This window comes from Hordeum vulgare, chromosome 6H, assembly GCF_904849725.1.
Source record: "Hordeum vulgare subsp. vulgare chromosome 6H, MorexV3_pseudomolecules_assembly, whole genome shotgun sequence".
Classification (NCBI taxonomy): domain Eukaryota; kingdom Viridiplantae; phylum Streptophyta; class Magnoliopsida; order Poales; family Poaceae; genus Hordeum; species Hordeum vulgare.
In genome coordinates, this window is record NC_058523.1 from 537174819 (window position 1) to 537195892 (window position 21074).

Genomic DNA, 21074 nt, shown 5'->3' on the forward strand with positions numbered 1-21074 from the left:
TAACCCACTCTTCGTTGGGACTATAATTAATTGTGGTACTTTCATGGAAGTGCTACACGAGTGTCTTGGAGGCCATCAGGTGATAAACGGTTGATTTGTTAGGGATGAGAGAGAGGGAGGGGGAGAGAGAGAGAGACGAGGAGGGATGCGACAAAGAGAGGAGCCGTGGAGTAGGCGAGACTATTAAGTAAGCGTGTGGTGATTTGACTACTCGATGCACGTGACCCACAAGTGGGCTCAAGACGGCGACCAAGGCGTGTGGTGCCAAATTGGAGCGTGGGTTATTTTCGAAAAATCAAGGATGGTTTCCACAAAAATACAGCGCCACACACCGGCATTCGAACGGTCTAAAGTTACCCTAATATATATTCACGTATATTCCCTTCGTCTGATGAAAATTGTGTGTATAATTATTTTAAGATAAATTATGAAGTAAAGTAAAAAATACTTTGATGGATAAAATTTTAAGCCAAATGTACATTCTTCATCAGACGGAGAGAGTAGAGACAATACTATACCCCTCCGTTTATTTTTATAAGACGTTTGGAACAATAGACATTGAACTGTTTTAACTGCTGTTTGAAATGTTTCAGCGTCTTGTAAAAATGAAGAGAGGGAGTAATGTTTCTCGAGTTACGGTATCAAAACGTTATGCGCAAGAGACTTGCTTTGTGAGGTTAAGATAAAGCGGGCTGATTTTCACCCGTGTTTGTGTACCGGTGAAAAAGGGAAAAAGAGGGGTCGAGTGAGTGAGAGAGAGACAGACATTACTGCCCAACCAGAAAACCTGGGAAGAAATAACTAATGATTAAATCAAACGACCAAACACCATCATTATGTGAGCATCCTTCCTCTTCCCGATAAGCAAGCTCTGCTGCTCGCCTCTCCTAATCAACCCAACCCAACCCAACCTCGGTGGAAAAGCCCGCACCTTTTGCGCGAACTCCCCGTGCTTTCCCCCGTATCAAAGTGAGTCCACCAGTTGCAGCCGTCTACATCTCGCCGCCGGTGAGCTCGCCTCAGCCAAAAACAGCCCCCCACCAACTCGCAAGCACATACATTTCGTCTCGAAACCGCGGATTTGGGCATGAACCTCGGAGACACAGCTGCTTGGCCGCCGCTCTGAGAGCGCGGCGCCCGCCCGACGTCCTCGCGCTCTCTCCCGTGCCCCGGCTGCATCTCGCCGCCGGTGAGCGCCGCTGTCGTGGTCACCTGCCCATCTCGCCGCCGGTAGGTCTTCTCCTCCGCCCCTCCTTCCCGCCTCCTTCCATTTCTTCTTCCGACTATAACCCCGGTTCACTCGGTCGGCAGCACGCCGTCGTCCCCGCCGGATTCGTTCTCGTCCGCCGCAGCCTTTCGCCGGATCCGCCCGCCTCTCGCTGCCTCCGCTGCAGATCGAATCCCGTGGCACCGCCCCTGTCCGCCCCCGCCGCAGATCCCGACCTCTAAGCCAGGGCCTTCGTCCACCTCCGGCACCTTGCAAGGTACGCTCCCTCCATGCCTTGGCTGCTTAAAGCTCTTGGATGTTGTCCTGGACATGGAAAATCTTGGCTACAAGCAGGGCGTGCCTGCATTTTTCACGATTTCCGAACTCTGCGATTACACACTGCAACTAGCTGTATCTCCCGTCTGCACATGACACTGGTGTCCTTTCTCAGTACACCAGCTGCCCAGCTACTGATCCACTAGTAGTACCAATTTGTGTTATGTAATTATTAGTTGAATTTTTGGCTGCAAACCAAGGATTCTCTAAATCTTTGCTTGTAATATGCAAGTTTGGCAAATTGAGCATACCTGTGCATATCTCTTAGTTGCCTTTTGAAACTAAAGATGCATATGTTATATTTTGATTCGTTGACAATTTTGAAGCTAAACAAGGGTCTAGAGAAACACTTAGCCTAGTTTGGCTCAATGAGGCCTGGTACTGCATGAAATTAGTCCTATGTATGAATTATAGTAGCAGGACAAGAATTTTGAATATTGCCTAATTTTACCTTTTTGGGTGAACCGGGGACCAATACTTGGCAGTTAGTATGTTTCCACCCTGCGGCTCTAGATGTAAATGGATAAAAGGATAAATCCAGGCATCTTGGTGTAGATGAATTTTCCATGTAGTGGTTGGTTATTAATTTTTCATTATACCGTGTATCTAACTCTGGTGAACATGTGAGGTGCTGAGAAACATGTGGTTGTTAGTAGGAATAGGTATGAAATTGTTAGGAGCATAGTGCAGAAAACAATATCAACATAGTCTTTCAATTCTTTGTATAACTGCTATCATGTAAGTGTACCAGCCAGTTGCTTTTGATAACTAGCTTTTACACTGAAAGTCTCTCATTGGTGGTGGGTATGATTCTTGTTCCCGTGTTTGTGCGTTTGCACATGCATGAGGACAATCTGGTTTATCATGTATGGTTTTTGGCTTGAATTCTGTTTGATTTGAAGGAGATTTTTTAAAATGTATTTATGAATTTAAGGAAGTTTATATTATCTTTGGTGCTTGCTTTCAGACAAAAGATCCCCCTAGAAGTACGAGATGCTTAAATTATAAAGATCGCCAGCATGTCACGGGTGCCAAAATGGAAGATTGAAAAGGCCAAAGTTAAAGTTGTATTCCGGCTGCAATTCCATGCAACAAATGTAAGATCAAATTATTTATGCTAACTCCATTTCTTTGCCATTTCTGTTGTGAGGACATTCTTTTTTGGTGAATCTTACTTTCGAGGAAAATAACCATTTTTCCTCAACTCTTGCACGGGTCTAGATTTCATGTCAACTCTAAAACCAGATACATTTCACCCTGAACTCCTGGAACCATTTGTTTTCACCTGTAGGCTGTTTTTTTTTTGGAAAGGAGACAAAGCTCTGTATTAACCAGATACCAGCATTATGAGAAAACCCCTGAAAGAAAAGGCAAATATAATCCTGTCCTTGGGGAATCCTCTACACCCCACATGTCGATGGAACATTGATGTTGCCACAGCTGGAGTTCCACGGCATCGCCGGGACAAAAAGTAGTATCCACGCAGGCAGCCGGGAAGTCACCCTTAGGCTAGTTTTATATGTGCTTTTCGGTTTTTCACCAAGTCGGCTGCCACATCACTGATTTCAGCTTACATGCAGCACAGTCAATGTAACAAGAAATAAATATTTGTTTATTTGGGTGATGTATTTTTCTGATTTGTTGATTTGCTGACTAGTTGCCAGTCATTCTCAACTTAGAGCATGATTGTGGGTCCCATGACGTTGCCTGTCAAAAACATACTACATATAATGGCGTGTCGCCTAAAACCGTGTGGGAATTGTTTGTGGGGGTGGGGGTGGTAGTTCCAAAATTTAGGTTATGGTTTGTCCATTTTTTGAGTTAGGGGTGAAAGATGCTAATACATACCCTGCCAAAAATTGTAGGGTGTAAAATTGACTTATTCATGCTCTCTGATTATTACTAATATGAGTCTTGCAGTTTGTGTGAATTACTCAGGGTTATTGCTTGTTTCTGCCATCCATAGTTGAATGATCTTTACATGGTTACTTGTTTTTGTTGCAGATTCCATCTACAGGATGGGACAAGTTGTTTTTGTCCTTTATCTCTGCTGATACAGGAAAGGTAACTGCAAAAACAAATAAAGCGAATGTGAGGAATGGAAGCTGCAAATGGCCAGATCCTATTTACGAAGCAACCCGACTTCTTCAGGATTCTAGGACCAAGACATATGATGACAAGCTCTACAAGCTTGTTGTGGCCATGGTGCGTTGTACAAATTGGTTTCGCTTATCCTACGTCTTCCTTGGCCATGGGCTTGCACACACGTTAGGTTAAGGTTTTGATGTTGTGACCACTTAAATGCTGGATGAATTTACTAACAAGTGATGCTTGCTCTTTCTCCCCTTGTTCTTGGAAAATCAGGGGACTTCTCGATCTAGCATTCTTGGGGAGGTCGATGTTAATCTTGCCGAATTTGCAGAAGCAGTGAAGCCTGTTTCAATCGCACTTCCTTTTCGTGGTTGCGACTTTGGAACTGTATTACATGTATGGTTTTTTCTCTACAATATACATGCATGGGTTTTAGATAACGTTTTAACTTATGTCTGTAATCATCAGAAAATACTCTTTCACTGTTTTGAGAAGTGACTTGACAATGTTCTCTGTTTCGCTTGCCTTCCGGTTGTCCTTTCTAATGTTGTTCTTTGATGAACACCGTTGCAGATCACGGCACAACTGCTCAGCACCAAAACTGGCTTCAGGTTGGCCACGACAACAATGAAATCAGTTTTGGATTATTGGTTCCAAATCTTATGAGTGCTTTCTTGGTACAGGGAGTTTGAACAGCAAAGAGAAACTGGTGCCAGAAGTTCTCAGCAGCTAGTGAATCAAAGAAGTCACGATCCTTCTGAAGTTGCTGTTGCTTCATCCGATGTTGGTGGTGATAAGGTTGGTATAAATCCCTACAAAGTATAGGATAGCCATGTGTTTTATACTATTTCTTGGTAGTAACTACGAACTTCCATGTCCTTAAAGAAAAGAAACTACTAACTTCCATGCATACATGGTTTACTGGTGAAAAATAATTCAAAACTTCTGACTTGAACTGCAACAAAGTAGACCAAGTTATGTGCTAGAATGCTTTGTTGAGAGTGACCTTGGTTATCTCAAGATTATGAAATGATACATTTGAAGGGACTGCGGTCCTTTGGTTCTTTAACTGGAGGCATCGATCTGTATTGAGTGGTCCTTTGGTTCTTTAACCGGAGTCATCGATCTATATTGAGTGTACTAATTCTGATTGTGCTGCAGATTCATCACAGAGAATTTACGTACTAGGCCTAGATTCGTGACAATGGATGGAATCTGCATATCATGCAATGCCTACTGTTTTCATTCAATAAACAAATTAGTTAAACCATCTCCATATTCTTTTCTATGTATTTCATCATTTGAGATAATTAAGTTACTTGGTACACACCATAATTATGTTTATCATTTGTTATAGGCTAACGCAAGGACCAAGTTAAAAGAAACTTCTTTGGGGTTCCCTGTGGCTGAAGATTCTGCGGGCTCAACCGAAGATTACGAAAATTCGTCACATAATTCAGATGGTTATTTTGCCGAAAAGAATGATCCATGTGGCAGTCATGAAATCAGTAGCTTTAGGAGCATACACTCAGGTGATTTACCACTGTGTCCGACAAGTCAAAGCCCTACACCAGAGAAGGGGCCATTTCGGGGTAAGCGTCTTTCACCACAAGGGAGCAGTGATTGGAGTCATGGTTGGAGTCCTGAGTTCTCTGCTAGTCATGATCTTGCTGCTGCTCGTGACGAGAATAATCGACTCAAGACCAGATTGGAGGTGGCCGAGTCAGCCTTTTCTCAGCTCAAGTCTGAAGCAACATCCCTGCAAGATGTCACTGACAAATTAGGCAGTGAAACGCAGGGCCTAGCTAATCAGCTTGCTGTTGAACTTATGTCACGCAGCGAGCTCAGTACTGAAGTATCCTTCCTAAGGACAGAATGTTCTAGTTTGAAAAGAGAGTTGGAAGAAATGAAATCTGCTAAACCCTTGCAGCATAAGGCTGATGGAGGAAATGGTGTTCTTGCTACAGATAGTTCAGTACATAATCTCCAAACAGAATGGTTGCATGGCTTGCTGCTTCTTGAAAGTAAACTGCAGCAGACCAGAAATAATGCTCTCCATGGACTTCAAGCAAGTGATCTTGATTTCCTTCTTGCTGATATAGGGGCTCTTCAGCGTGTGATTGAGAACCTGAAGCAAGGTGTTCAGCTTGGACAAATGAAAGAAAATAACTATCAAGAACATTTGGTTCCACCATCCAGTGTTGCCCATCAATCAAGCTCCGGACGTGATCATGATTCCGACAAGAAAAACACTGGCAGTACAGCCACGATGGAGGAAAAAATGTGTGGGCTCTTGCAGAAGCTGGAGGACTCAAAAACTGAGAAGGAGAATCTGCTTGAGAAGATGAGCCAGATTGAGCGCTACTACGAATCTTTTATCCACAAGCTTGAGGAAAACCAGAAGCAGACTGCAAACGAATTGGAAAATCTCAGAAAAGAACACAATTCTTGTTTCTACACAGTTTCTGTCCTCCAAGCCCAGAAGCAGAAAATGCATGATGAGATGAATGACCAACTAATGAGATTTGCTGATGACAGAACAGCTTTAGAAGCTCAAAATAAGGAGTTCGAGAGGAGGGCTGTTGCTACGGAAACAGCACTTAAGAGGGTCCGATGGAATTATTCTGCTGCTGTTGATCGTCTACAGAAAGACCTCGAGTTGCTGTCCTTTCAGGTTCTCTCTATGTATGAGTCAAGTGAAACTCTTGCAAAGCAACCCATTGTAGAAGATACTGAGAATTTTCCTGAAGAGCATTCTGCAATAGCAGATTTACACGGTACTATAGAACATGACCAAGACAGGCCTGTTGTCAAACAACGGGGAACTGAAGGTCTTCATGAGGCAACTGCATCTCAAATGTTTTCAACTGAAAATGGTACATCACGTAGTTTTAGCTACAAAATGGATGGCCAGCAAAACCTCCTTCGGGCTGCCAAAATTGAAGAACTTTGTAGCAGATCTGAAATCATTTGTATTCCTGATTCACAGGTGAACTGCTCCAACACCGAAGGACCAAAAGATGCTTCTTCCACAATGGAATCTGATATTTTAGAAACGTACGCTGTTAACATTCAGTGGCAGGTGTTCTCCGATGTGCTACGGGAATCTCACTATACTGCACTGGATATGATTAAGCAAATGCAGGGAAGGCTATACATGCTAGAAAAAGAACTCCGTGACTCTAATGATGCTAGGGAGTCTTTAATGCTCAAGTTAAACTCTGCACTGGACCAATCAAAAAGTTTGAAAGAAAGTGAATCAGGATACATTTTCAAGTGTGATGATCTTACAGTGAAGAACCAAATATTAGAAGCAAAGCTCAAAGATATTTCAGTTGAAAATGCTTTACTTATGGAAAGGCTCGTGGTATCTGAAACACTTGTTGAGGAACATAAAACTTGTGAAAGCAAGTACAATGCCTGCACTGAAGAAAGGAAGAGATTTGAGAACCTTTTAATGAAAGAAAGTCAGCTAACTAGTCAGCTCAAGGATGAGCTCAGATCAGTAATGGAAGATTTTGAGGGAGTGAAAGATGAATTACGTAAGCAGTCCTCCTTAATCAGTGAACAGCAAATTGTTTCTACATCACTTCAAGAGCAACTGAGCATCCTATGCTCTAAACTTATTTCTTTGAGCAAGGACATCGACATTCCATGCTTGGATGACGTATCTTTGCTACATGAACTTGAGAACAAGAATTACGCTGCTGTCATAGCAAGCTTGGAAATCTTCCAGCAGCAAGCATGCCAGAAGGTGCTTCATCTCCATCACGAAAAGGAGGCATTGGAAGAAATGTGCGATGTTCTCCGGAAGAGATCAGACAAGTCTGAAACAGAATTGCTTGATGTGAAGCGGAAGTTTCATTTTGATATGGCTGGAACAGAAGAAAAGTTGAATATTTCTGAGGGACATGTAGAGAAGCTTCAGCAGGAACTGCAGGAAATGGTACACAAATTTGAGATTATCTCAGAGGCTCAAGAACAACACTCAATCAGCAATGGTGATTTAACATCAAAGTTGGCAAAAATGGAAGTTGAGCTGCGGATTGTCACCAGTGAGAATGAGACTCTTGTTGAAAAGATGAAAGACATTGCTGCTGTTGTTCAGGAACTTGAGAGGACCAAAGTAACTCTTGCAGAATCCGACGAAGATAACAAAACTTTGGCCCAGTCTCTACAGTCTAAAGGCGAACTGTTGATGCACATGGAAAATGAAATCAGAGGTTTGCAAAATTGTCTGAGCTGTACTGAGGAAAATTTGCTAAGAGAAAAGACAACGAGGGAAGATCTTGAATCTGCCCTCGCAAGTCTTACATCTCAACTTAGTGAGAAGGATGAGGTCCTGCTATCTTACAATGAGGACAAAACAGAGTTACTTCATCTGAGGGACCAGATTTCGGACATGAGTAAAGAAAACAGTTTGATGCAAGATGCTCTTTCAGAAAGTGAGCAAATCAAAAGGGACCTCAGTTGTAAGAATTGCTCTCTTCACTCCCAGCTCTCCAATGCTGAAAATCAGTTAGGAACAATTCTGGAGGACTTGCTTGCCACTGAAATTGAAGCTAGTTATATGATAAGTCAGGTTGAGGAGGTTGCCGTGCAACTTGATTTTTTAAAAAATGATTTTGGGAAGCTTCAGCTTAAGAACAGAGATGCTGACGAGTTATTAAGGGGGCACATGTTGACTGTAGCAGAATTAACTGACAGAAATGCCACACTTGAATCAGCTATCCATTCTCAAGAAATCAACTTTGCCAGGGTTGTTCAAGAGAAGGAAGGGCTTGAAGAGCTTATGAAAAGAAACGAACAAACATTGGCTCAGGTTAGCAATAGCGAGTCTCGAGATACATCGGTATCAATTAATAACAGTGAGGCAGAATTGAAGTATCAAGATGAGATTGTGCAGCTTAGAGATGTGCAGACAAATCTTGAAGAGCATGTTGATGGTTTGAGATCAGCGAAAGATGAAGTTGAAATTCTAAACGTGGTTCTGAAATCGAAATTGGAGGAACAGCATACTGAGATGTCATCACTGCTACATGATTCTGGATATCAGTTGACAAGTTTAAAAGAACAGAACAAAGAGCTTACACAAAAACTTGCTGAACAAACTCTGAAGGCAGAAGAGTTCAAGAATCTGTCTATCCAGTTGAGAGAGCTAAAAGAAAAGGCTGAAGCTGGGAAAAAGGAGAAAGAGGGGTCGTTGTTCGCCATACAAGATTCCCTTAGAATTGCATTTATCAAAGAGCAATATGAATCAAAGGTTCAAGAGCTTAAAAGTCAGGTGTTTGTCTCTAAAAAGTATTCTGAAGAGATGTTACTGAAGTTACAAAGTGCTTTGGATGAGGTTGAAACTGGGAGGAAAAACGAAATTGCTCTGGCTAAAAGAATTGAAGAGCTATCAATGAAAGTTTCTGAACTGGAGGTGGAGATGCAGGATTTATCTGCTGATAAAAGAGAGTTGTCTAATGCATATGACAGCATAATTACGGACCTGGAATGCACAAAATTGAACTTCGATTGCTGTAAAGAAGAAAAGCAGAGGATTGAGGCCTCTCTTCAGGATTGCAGCGAGGAACGCAATAGAATAAGGGTGGAGCTTGACCTAGTGAAAAAGTTGCTGGAAAATATGGCATTAACCGACCATATCCCATCATCTGATGGTTCTGGATCATGCATCCCTCGTGCCACATCTATCGGGCAAATTCTGGGAGATGTTAAATCTGAGTCTACACCGGAGTTAATACCAAATATAACAGAAGTTGATTCAGAATTAAAGGAAGATGAAGGTAGAATCCCTAGCACACATATTTCATCAAATGTAGCAGAATCAGAGGATGCTGGCAAGTCTGATGAGCATCCACATGCCAAGCACGCACCGACAAAGAACCTGGAGGTAATCAATCTAATATAAATGTCTATGTTAGTTTAGACTAATTGCGATTGAAATTAGGGCACATGCAATAGTTGACAGTTGCACACAATTGAAGTATTTTTTTCCCTGTAGGATAGTATGTGAAGTTGTTAACACATCTGAGATATACCGTGGCTCTCATAGTCTCATGTTATATTATTGTAGTAATCAATTACCTTGAATCCTATATATTTCAAACATGAGAGGACTAGAAAGAGGCCTGCGTCTAAGTTGGATGATGTCGCAGAGTCCGTTGGACCCAACCTCACAGGAAATAACACCTAGCTCTTGTCTGGCAGTGTACCTTCTGGTGTAACACTTCACTTTTGCTTTTACTGTTTTGCTTCACAATCACCAAATAGAGTTGAAATATTCATCTGGCAGTGTGCATTTATATATTACACCGAATTTTTGTTGTAAGTGTTTTGCTTTGGTATCTGTAACATTTATAGCAGTGTTTATTCTCTCAGCTTAATTTGTCTGTACTATTTTGATAGAATTGCCATAAGCAATGCGAGGCATCATTGGAGACTCATCCAACTGTCGACAATACAATCAAAGATATTTCTAAAGAGCATAAGAAATTGGCAAATGACTTGAATCTCTTCCAGAAAGAGGTATGTTGAAACTTCTCTTATTGTACTTTTTATAACACCAAATTCTGTTCCTACCAAGTTTTGAACTCATCATATGTATTCTTAGGTTCTTACATAAAACGAAATAAAATAAAATATATTTATTTTCTTATTATTGATGAGGAAAGGCTATTGATCTGATCAGTTAAGTGTTCAGATGCAGTAGGTTTGAGTGTATCAATCTATCTATATTCATGGTGCTGAGATATCATCACATCTGTGAATGGGCAAGTGCTTGCATGGTAATCAACTGATCATGTAACATGCCTGCTGTTGTGCCTGCATTCATGAGCATCGGACAGAGCATGCCATTGAGCTGCAGAACTGTTAGGACAATGGAAGTAGCGTTAGGGCATGTGCAATGTGAGAGGAGCTAAGTTAGCGGAGTTTTATTCAGTTTATTAATCTCTATCTTCCCACTTTATGCATGTGTCCCACCATGAATGATTTAAAAAGAAAATCTTCATTTCATTTTCTTCCTCATGTTCCCTGTTAATCTCCATCTTCCTCACCAGACTTCTCGTATGTAGAAAGCCTTCCGGCCACAAATCCTCATTTAATTAGCACTCCTTTCATCTCTTCATTGCTTTAGCAATCAGCAGCAGAGAAAATCCAACTCCTCCCTCCCTTGCTCTAGTTTTTTTTTCTAAATGTGATTCCCACTTTATTAATTAGGCAAAGTATTACAATTTGAGTGGGCATTTCTTTTACAATCCGATTACAATCTCCAAGGGTGGTTTTGTGACTAAAATTGGGTAATTCAAACAACAAATAACTTATGTTTGGTTTGTATAAATCAGTAATTACTTGATACGCATGATGTGGATTAGGGCTAATTTGGAAATTATTTTGCATATGCAGCTCGAAAGACTCAAAACTGAGAATTCATCCCCTCTTCTTCCCCTTGACATTAATCTTATTGATCCGTCGCTCAGTGGTTTGGAAAGGGCGTTATCACAGCTTGATATGGTATGTGTATTTTTCACCTTACTGTTCTAATATAACTGTTCAATATTTCTGTTGCCACTATTATGAGATGGTGGGAGAGTTCTGCCTCAAACACCCACATGCATCCACCTCCATCGTTTGACATGAATCTGCAGTCCATATACCTTGTGCTCATTTTGTGTGTGCGTATGTCACTATTTTCAGGCAAATGAACATTTGCGAAGCATTTTCCCTTCATTTAAAGAGCTTCCTGGTTCTGGAAATGCCTTGGAAAGAGTACTTGCTTTGGAGCTTGAGTTGGCAGAAGCGCTGCAAGCAAAGAAGAAGACAGACATCCTTTTCCAGAGGTAGCTAGTCATATTGCATCTATTTTCATAAGTTTACTCTTGTCTAGTAAATCAGGTTCTCCTTTATTATCAACTGACCTTTTTATCTCTCTCATAATGGACTAAAAGCATGCTCTCACATATTGAGTCCGTGGTCACGGTAATACACAGAAGTATCTTTTTAGGGCTTGATTGGTTTGTCGTTTTCTAGCCCAAAACCGTATTAGTTGGAGGTGTAAAACTTTTTTGCTGAGATCTAAAATCGTCCTTGGTTCATCATTAGTGTTTTATTTTCCGGATGTTTCGGTATGTCTGTAAAGTTTTAAGCACCGCCGGCAAGATGTTCTATCCAAGCAATTTTGTAGTGGGGGAATAAAATTACAGTGGTTTTTTCTGTTAACCAGTATGTTGCCGGTGTAAAATCAGTTTGGCTGGAAAGTTAGACATGTTAGGAAAGCAACTTATCTATATTGAAGGCCAAAGGGGCATATATATATTACACATGACTTGAGGTGCAAGGAAAGTAAACATAGACTAATAAGGACTCCTAGACTAATACTAATAGACTAATAAGGACTCCTAGACTAATACTAATACTTCCTAACAAGACACTGCTCCCAGGCGTGGCCTTAGGAACTCGAGAGTTTTAGAACCTGTGCTTAATGATGTAGAGCCTCTTTTCTTTCTGGATGTTTTTGGGTCTGTCAAGCTACTAAAGTTTCTTCAGAAACTAAGCTAACTAGGACAAAGGAAAAAACATGAAATTTATAGTTTTCAGTAATGGAAGTCAGGTTTTACTTAACTAACTAAATGCTGATTTCTTGAACATTCAGCTCATTCTTGAAGCAACACAACGACGAATCAGCGGTGTTCCAAAGCTTCAGGGATATCAACGAGCTAATACAGGATACAATTGAGTTGAGGAGAAAACAAGTGGCTGTCGAGAGCGAGCTAGAGGAAATGCAGGGCAGGTACTCGGAGCTCAGCTTGCAGTTTGCCGAGGTGGAAGGCGAACGGCAGAAACTCGCAATGACCCTGAAAGCCCGGTCACCCAGGAAATATTAGGAGGAAAAGAAAGAAGAAATGTTAGCTGGTCGGTATTCTTCTTCTGTGGCGGGGAAGAAATACATTTTGTAATGTAAATCATCAAGTATGTGTGATATAGTAGTTCATAAAGATGCAACATCTGATTTGTGTACAGGCCCTCCCTCTGACACAACCTTGTCCATCAACTAATTAATTGTTAATATGGCGACATCCGCTGACTGCTGCATCTCAGCAGTTTTTAGAGGGTGACTTGAGTTGCTTTGCTGTTCTTATTAATCTTTGACAGAATGTGAGATCGATATATTAGCAGCATTCTTTCCCAACTTGATTTTGTTTCATTTGTTCTTGAACCAGCTCTCAATGGTATCTGTTTGCTTGTGTGTTACGAGGCTCTCGCACATAAACTACCTCTTACTGAAAATGTGCACAATGTTTTTATACAAAAGAGAAATAAATAAAGAAAGAAAAAATATGCATAAACTAGCTCTCACTGGATGCTCACGGTGAAGTTATGTAGGAGTAAAACCAAACATTAACATATTTAGTGGTAGGACTAGGGTTCCTACCGGGGCTCCGGCGTAGATTGTATGGGCAAGGAGGAGGGGAGCGAGGGCTGGAGTGGGCGCGCCGGCGAGAGGGCGCCGTCGCTGCTAGGGTTGGGCGTGGCGGTGGCTGGGGTTCCGGCTCCTTGGGGAGCCGGGCAACAAAAGATAATATCTTTATTGCTTGATCTCAATTGATGTCTTACAACTAGTATTTATAACTCGAGCCTAAGATAACTTTCCTAAAATAATTTGCCTAAGATAACTTGCGGGCCAAGCCCCTAATATTAACGCCCGGTGGGCCTCTGCCGGCTATAGACCAAGCCGGTCATAACATCTCTCCCCGCCTGCGCAAACAGCTCGTGCTCGAGCTGAAAGTTTGGATAGTGTTGGCGGAATTCCTCACGCTGCTCCCACGTAGCCTCCTCCTCCGGAAGACCCGCCCACTGAACGAGGACGAACCACACTCCACGTCGAAGCTGTGCCTGCAACACCTTGGCTGGTTCCGGAAGAATGCGACCATCGGCGGTTGGAGGAAGCGCCGGAGGAGCCGCCGGTGGCTCGCCACGGAAAGGCTTGAGCAGCCCCACATGAAAGACGTCGTGGATACGAGCGCGGTCTGGCAGCTGAAGACGATAGGCCACCTTCCCAATGCGCTCCACGATAGGGAAGGGCCCAGCGTAGCGAGGGCCGAGCTTTCGCTTCGCGCGCGGGTCGAGTGACTGCGTAGAGCGGTGGAGAAGACGCACCCACACCCAATCACCCACGGCGAATTCCACCTCGCGATGGTGATCGTCGTAGTAGTGCTTGGCCAGCTGCTGGGCCTGAAGGAGACGCTGACGGACCTCAGCAAGCATCTCGTCACGGGTGCGGATAAGGTCACCCGCAACCGCCGTCCGAGCCGTCTCCGGGTCCACCGGAAGTATAGGCGGAGGTGGACGACCATATACCACCTCAAACGGCGTAGCACGAAGGGCGGAGTGATAGGAGGTGTTGTAGCAGTACTCCGCCCAAGAGAGCCAGTCCACCCAAGCTCGAGGCCGATCACCTGTCACACAACACAAATACATGGCAATGACCTTGTTAACCACCTCGGACTGACCGTCCGTCTGAGGATGAAATGCCGTACTCAGGCGGAGCTGGACGCCTGCCATCCTGAAGAGGTCGCGCCAGACATGTCCCGTGAACACCGGGTCCCGATCACTGACGATCGAAGCTGGGAACCCGTGTAGGCGAACGATGCCATCGAAGAAGGCCCGGGCCACGGACGCCGCCGTGTACGGATGACCGAGCACGATGAAGTGGGCGTATTTAGAAAAGCGGTCGACCACCGTGAGGATGACAGACTTGCCGCCCACCTTGGGGAGGCCCTCGATGAAGTCCATGGAAATATCCGCCCAGACCTGAGACGGCACCTCCAAGGGCTGAAGTAACCCAGCCGGTCTCAGGGTCTCCGTCTTGTTGCGCTGGCATGTCTGACAAGACCGAACCCAGTCGCGGACCAGGGCGCGATCGCCGGGGATGTAGAAGTCAGCGCGAAGACGATGTAGGGTTTTCTGCACACCCTCATGACCCGCCGAGTGGGCAAGCTGTAACACGTGGTGACGGAGATCATCATGCGCCGGAACAAAGATCCGGCGCCCATGGAGAAGCAGTCCGTCAGTGAAGCGCCAGGGCTTCTCCAGGTCTCCGGCCGTGAGTTGCTGCTGGAGAAGAACGACGTTGTCGGCTGTTGCAGTTGCGCGGCGAATGTCGGCGAAGAGGCCGAACGTCGGCCCGGAGCGGACGCACAGGGACGCCCCAGCGGACTCGTCGGTGGAAGGAGCGAGATCGGAGTCACGACGGGACAGCGCGTCGGCCAGGTGTTAAGGCGGCCCGGACGATACTCGACGGAGAAGTCGAAGCCGAAGAGCTTGCTGATCCACTGGTGCTGCGACACAGTCGACAGCCGTTGGTCCAGTAAGAACTTCAGGCTGTAATGGTCCGTGCGGATGTGGAAGACCCGTCCCCACAAGTACGGCCGCCAATGGCGCACGGCCTGCACTAGGCCAATGAGCTCCCGCTCATACGCCGCCAGCTTAAGATGGCGCTGAGCAAAAGGCCGGCTGAAGAAAGCAAGGGGCCCCTCGCCCTGATGAAGCACGGCGCCGAAGCCCGCGCCCGAAGCGTCACAGTCCACCACGAACGGGCGGTCGAAGTCGGGCATCTGGAGGACGGGACCCGTCGTGAGGGCCCCTTTGAGGGCCTCGAATGCCGCTGTCGCGTCGTCGTCCCAGGCGAAAGCATCGCGGCGGAGCAGCCGCGTGAGAGGTGCCACGATGAGCCCGAACTCCCGGATAAATTTTCGATAGTAGCCTGCGAGGCCGAGGAACCCGCGGAGAGCCCGCGGCGAGTGAGGCGTCGGCCAGGCGGAGACAGCTGCCACCTTGTCGGCGTCCATAGCCACCCCGTCGGCCGAGATGACATGGCCGAGGTAGGCAACGGTAGGTGTTCCGAACGAGCACTTCGAGCGCTTAAGGTGGAGGTCGTGCGCCCGAAGCTCGTTAAAGACGATGGCGACGTGCTGGAGGTGCTCGGCCTAGGTGGCGCTGAAGATAAGAATATCATCAAAGAAAACAAGCACAAACCGCCGTAAGTAGGGTCGCAGAACGTCATTCATCAGGGCCTGGAAGGTCGCCGGGGCATTGGCGAGGCCGAAAGGCATCACCAAGAACTCGAAGTGGCCATGGTGGGTGCGAAACGCCGTCTTGGCGATGTCGTCCGGATGCATACGCACTTGGTGATAGCCCGACCGGAGATCGAGTTTGGTGAAGAAGCGCGCCCCATGAAGCTCATCCAAGAGCTCGTCGACCACCGGTATCGGGAACTTGTCCTTGAGCGTGAGCGCGTTCAGGCCGCGGTAGTCGATGCAGAAACGCCACGTGCCGTCTGTCTTGCGGATGAGAAGCACCGGCGCGGAGAAGGGTGACGTCGAGATCCGGATGATGCCCGCTGCGAGCATAAGGGCACACTGTCTCTCCAACTCATCCTTCTGTAGCTGAGGGTAGCGGTAAGGCTGCACCGCCACGGGAGTGGAGCCCGGCACAAGGTGAATGCGATGGTCGTACACCCAAGCAGGGGGAAGTCCCCGTGGCTCGTCGAAGAGGGCACTAGGCTGCTGCAGAAGGGGATCCAGAAGAGGGTGCTCGGCCTCGGAGGATGCGGCGGCCAGCTGGAGATGTGGCACGGCTGGCGTAGCGCCCCCAATGCCGTCCCACCGGATTTTGCGGCCCAGCCGCCAGAATGTCATCGTGAGCGCGTCGAAGTCCCACACGATGGGCCCGAGGGTCCGGAGAAAGTCCACACCGAGGATGAAGTCGAAGCAGCCGAGGTCGATGCCTGCACAGGTAATGGAAAAGTGTTCGCCCCTGATGGTGATGGGAACGTTGCGGGCGAGTCCATGACACTGGAGGCGGTCATCGTTGGCCACCGTGATCCGAAGGCGCTCCCCGCCCGTTGTCGGAATAGCTAGACGACGCATGGTTGCCTCGGGCAGGAAGTTATGAGTGGAGCCCGTATCCAGCAGGGCCACCAGCTGCTCGCCATGGAGCGTCACCGGCAGCAACATGGTCCGCTCAGCACGGATGCCGGCGAGGGCGTGGAGAGAGACGACGCATGCCGTCGCCGTAGAATCTGCGGCCGTGTCCCCAGTTGCCGCCGGTGGCGGTGGTGCGTCGGTCGTCTCGTCCGCCTCGGTATAGTCGACCGTCTCCAAGTAGAAGAGGCGGGGGCAGACATGTGTCGGCGTGTAGGGCTCATCACAATTAAAGCAGAGACCCTGACGTCGACGCTCCTGCTGCTCGGCCGGGGACAACCGGCGGAAGGTCCGTGTGGCGGCCGGGGGTGCGGCCGCCGCGGCTGGCGGAGGCCGGCCCGGTGCTGGTAGGGTCGGCGCGGGTCGACTGAGCTGGCGGCCGCCCCGTCCGGGCGGTTGCTGCAGTGCCTGGGCCCGCTGCTCGAAGGCCCGGGCGTAGTACATGGCGGACTGAAGGTCGCGGGGTTCCCGGAGCTCGACATCCACGCGAATATGGTCCGGTAGACCACCCACAAAGAGCTCAGCGCGCTGAGTCGCGGATACGCCTGGCACGTGGCACGCCAGGGCTTGGAATCGGTCGGCGTAGTCCTGGACCGTGGATGTAAACGGTAAGCGGCCGAGGGCTGCCAGTCGGCTGCCACGGATGGGGGGGCCAAACCGGAGAAGGCAGAGCTCGCGAAATCGATCCCATGGTGGCATGCCGCCCTCGTCCTGCTCGAGGGCGTAGTACCAAGTCTGTGCAGCGCCACGGAGATGATACGACGCGAGCCAGGTGCGATCCGACGCGAGCGTCCGCTGCCCCCGAAAGAACTGCTCGCACTGGTTGAGCCAGTTGAGGGGGTCTTCCGTGCCCTTGTAAGTGGTGAAGTTCAGCTTAGCGAACCGAGGGGGTGTCGGACCGCCGTGTCCGGTAGCTGCGGCTGTCGATGGCATCGCGTACGCCGGGTCGGGAAGCGCCGGAGCGTAGGGCGCCGAGCTGGAGGACCGCTCGAACGGCAGATAGGGCGCCGGGTGTTCCGGTGCCGTGGTATAGACCAGGCCCGAAGATGAGCCGGCTGCCCACGCGGGAAGTGGCGATGGCGATGGCGGAAACTGCACCTGGTGCAGGGGCCGACCGGTGGGTCGGGGCGCTGGTGGTGCTGCTGTCGATGGCGGCGGCGGCAGGTGGTGCTGGGCCGTAGCCGGCGCCGTGGTGGCCGGTAGAAACTGGTGGGGAGGCCCCCCCAGCGGCGCGGTGGTGGCCGGCCACACCGGCCATGGGGTGCCCGCGGCGGGGTAGTGCTGCAGCAACAGCTGCGGCGGCGGCGGCGGCGCCCCTCCGTAGGGCGGCTGGAAGGCCGGGGTGGCCCACGACAGCGACGGCGGCCCGTAGGCAGTGGGGGCGACGCTCGACGGCGGGGGTTGGGTCCCAGTGAGGTAGAGGCTGATGCCTCGAACCGCTTGGACGAGCTCCCGCAGTGTGCCCGGCATCGCCTCGGGCGAGAGGATGGGGAGCGGCTCCGCCGTGGTGATGAGCGGCGCTGGCGAGGGAGCGGTCCCAGACGTGATCGGCAGCGGCGGCGGGGCGGTGGTGGTGGTTTGCGGCGGCGGTGGTGGAGGGAGCGACATGATCAACCTGGAATCTCTGGATACCAAATTGGTAGGACTAGGGTTCCTACCGGGCCTCCGGCGTAGATTGTATGGGCAAGGAGGAGGGGAGCGAGGGCTGGAGCGGGCGCGCCGGCGAGAGGGCGCCGTCGCTGCTAGGGTTGGGCGTGGCGGTGGCTGGGGTTCCGGCTCCTTGGGGAGCCGGGCAATAGAATATAATATCTTTATTGCTTGATCTCAATTGATGTCTTACAACTAGTATTTATAACTCGAGCCTAAGATAACTTTCCTAAAATAATTTGTCTAAGATAACTTGCGGGCCAAGCCCCTAATATTAACGCCCGGTAGGCCTCTGCCGGCTATAGACCAAGCCGGTCATAACATTTAGACTAAACACAGATTGCATGCACACCAATGGCAAGATTACATTTGACATTTCTGATCCGTATTTTGTTGGGCTGTTAGGTGAACTCATCATGCCTTTGTGCTGTTTACTTTACAATGGACACATTGGTTCACAGGGTACAACAGAGTGTATGCATGATTTCCCCAAATTTCATATGCTGAGCGCTTGCCTGGCAGCTAACAAGTCCAGTAGCTGCAAATTTCTTGGCTTAGCCGCAACTTAAGGATTTTTGTTTGGAGGCTTGGAGTGCAGTATATATACTGGTAGCTTCAAAGAGCTTAGATGCCGCAATAAAGCCAGTAAAATGCTACGCTGTGGATGCTCTAGTAATTTTTCTTTGAAGTTGGACGCTCTAGTGACCTAGCTAGGCTCACATTAGGTGTATAATGTACTACTTTTGTTGGTAATAACAAAATGTTTTTAAAAACATAATTGGCATGATTAATATTTCTATCATGTCTTAAAATTTCACGGCAAAGTTGAAGTCACCTGCTCGGGGAGAGATGATGACGATGACATTGCTGGCAACCTCGAAGGTGTCCCCTCCTCAGCGGTATCTGTGGTCTTTTGGATGTCAGGCCGACCGGGGTGCCATATTTTGTAAGGCACGTTGTAACGGTTTTCATCCGGATTTCCTTTAAAGTAACCGGACAACTCTCTTCACCTTTTTAATGAATTAGGTCATAAGAGACCGCGTTTCAAAATAAAATACAATTGCTCTACGAAAAAAGGGACCAGTTTTTATAGTGAATAGCAAAAAACATGGTACTATTCAATTCGAAAAAGATGCTATGCAACCAAAATTTGTCTTCTTGTGATGTTAAGAATCAAATTTTGGTGAATATTTTGTAACATGATTAGTGAGTATTATGTGCATTGTGTCTATGTCATGATTTTCTTCGGATTATTCAAAAATTATAGACAGACATGTTGACTAGTTTTCTTAAGGGGGCATTTTGACTAGCTAGCTAGTGCACTAAGAGCATCTCTAGAAGACCTCGTATAGTGCTCCGACCCGTAAAATAACCGTCAAAATACGGATCCGTGTGAAAAAAGCTGCTCGATCAGACCTTGTATCGGGCTGCGACCAGTAAATTATTTTGCGGGGCGTGGCAAAAGTTTGCCCTCAACCTTTAGATTCATGAGGTGGGAAGCCGACCCGAGCTTGCCCCATATCCACAACGAGATTTGGCGCGAGGGGAATTTCCGCACGGCCGTTCTCCCTTACCACCCCTTTGCCGCCATTGCCTCGCCTCCGTCCGCTCCGGTCCATCTTCCCCGGCCATTCTTTGCCGCCATGGAAGCCTCCCAGCCGTCCCCCGTCACCGTGGATGTCGCGCACGCGCAATTCCCTCCGACATATCTCATCGCCGGCCATGTCGCCCCCGCCATCGCTCAAGGCACCACCGTGCATATCCGCAAGCGGCAGGGCAATGTCATTGTGCAGGGCGGAAATCCGGCTGGCCCTGCCGCCGCTGCGTGATCTGCCCGGCCACCCCCGGAGAAGAAGGGCAAGGTTTCAGGCATGAAGCGCAAGAAGGTTCCTACGAAAAGGCCGACGAGTTCATCCTCTCCCTCTGCGCCGGCAAGAGTTACCCCGACGATGCCCTTGAATGGCGCTGCTTTCACCGCAAGCAAGGTGTTCGATGAAATGGCTGGAAGGTATGCTTCTTTGATTTCTTCTACTTGCTTCGCCTTTTGCCATTGCGGTAGCTTGTGACTTGATGACACTCACTGTACCGCCGCTTCGAATGATGCCACCGCCGAGTTTGTCAACTTGTTGAACACCAACACCGTCGACATCGATCAAGCCCCGATCGTTGATTATGATTACAATGAACTATGTTTGTGCGTGAACTATGTTTTATTATTCGAATTTGAACTCAGTCATTGGAATCGTTGTCAAATTGGCTAATTTGGGGTTTTCGGTTTGCGGACCAACGCGGGCTGCGGCCGAGCAGACACCGCGTAACCGCCCCGTAAAACAACATATTATGTGAATACGCTGTTTTAGGGGTTGATTACGTGGGGTCTGTTCGGCCATAGCCCGGATCGGCCCGTAAAACTATTTTTTCGTGAACTGTAAACGAGTTTTACAGGTCGACGTTTTACGGGGTCTGCTAGAGATGCTCTAGAGTTTTACGGGGTCTGCTAGAGAGGATAAATTTCGTTCGCTCATGTGGGCAGAATTAAAATTTCGTTCTCAGGATATACAAGCTCAGAGGAGGTCACCCGACTCTAGCAACTTTTAGCCGACGCACAACAGAACGAGATGAGGCGAGTCGGGTGGCCCATGAAACTGAAGACAAAGCACGAGTTCTGTTAGTAGCCTTTCACATTGTTTGGCTTACGGCTAGGGAGGGTATTTTAAAAACGAAAACCGAAAAACCAAACCAAACTGAAACGTATTAACCGATTTGTCAGTTTATTTGATGGTTTGATTTTTGGTTCGGTGGAAAAT

General features: G+C 47.6%; 1 protein-coding gene across 1 annotated transcript; it reads left to right on the forward strand.

Annotated features, from left to right (window-relative positions):
- Window positions 1-866: 866 nt before the first annotated feature.
- LOC123403450 (myosin-3) lies at window positions 867-12745 on the forward strand. The gene is made up of 12 exons (XM_045097390.1): window positions 867-1230; window positions 1312-1484; window positions 2511-2640; window positions 3548-3748; window positions 3908-4030; window positions 4208-4245; window positions 4318-4432; window positions 4992-9530; window positions 10046-10165; window positions 11045-11152; window positions 11336-11478; window positions 12291-12745. The coding sequence occupies exons 3-12, from the start codon at window positions 2563-2565 to the stop codon at window positions 12520-12522; spliced, it is 5697 nt and encodes a 1898-aa protein (XP_044953325.1). The 5' UTR covers window positions 867-1230; window positions 1312-1484; window positions 2511-2562; the 3' UTR covers window positions 12523-12745.
- Window positions 12746-21074: the final 8329 nt, after the last annotated feature.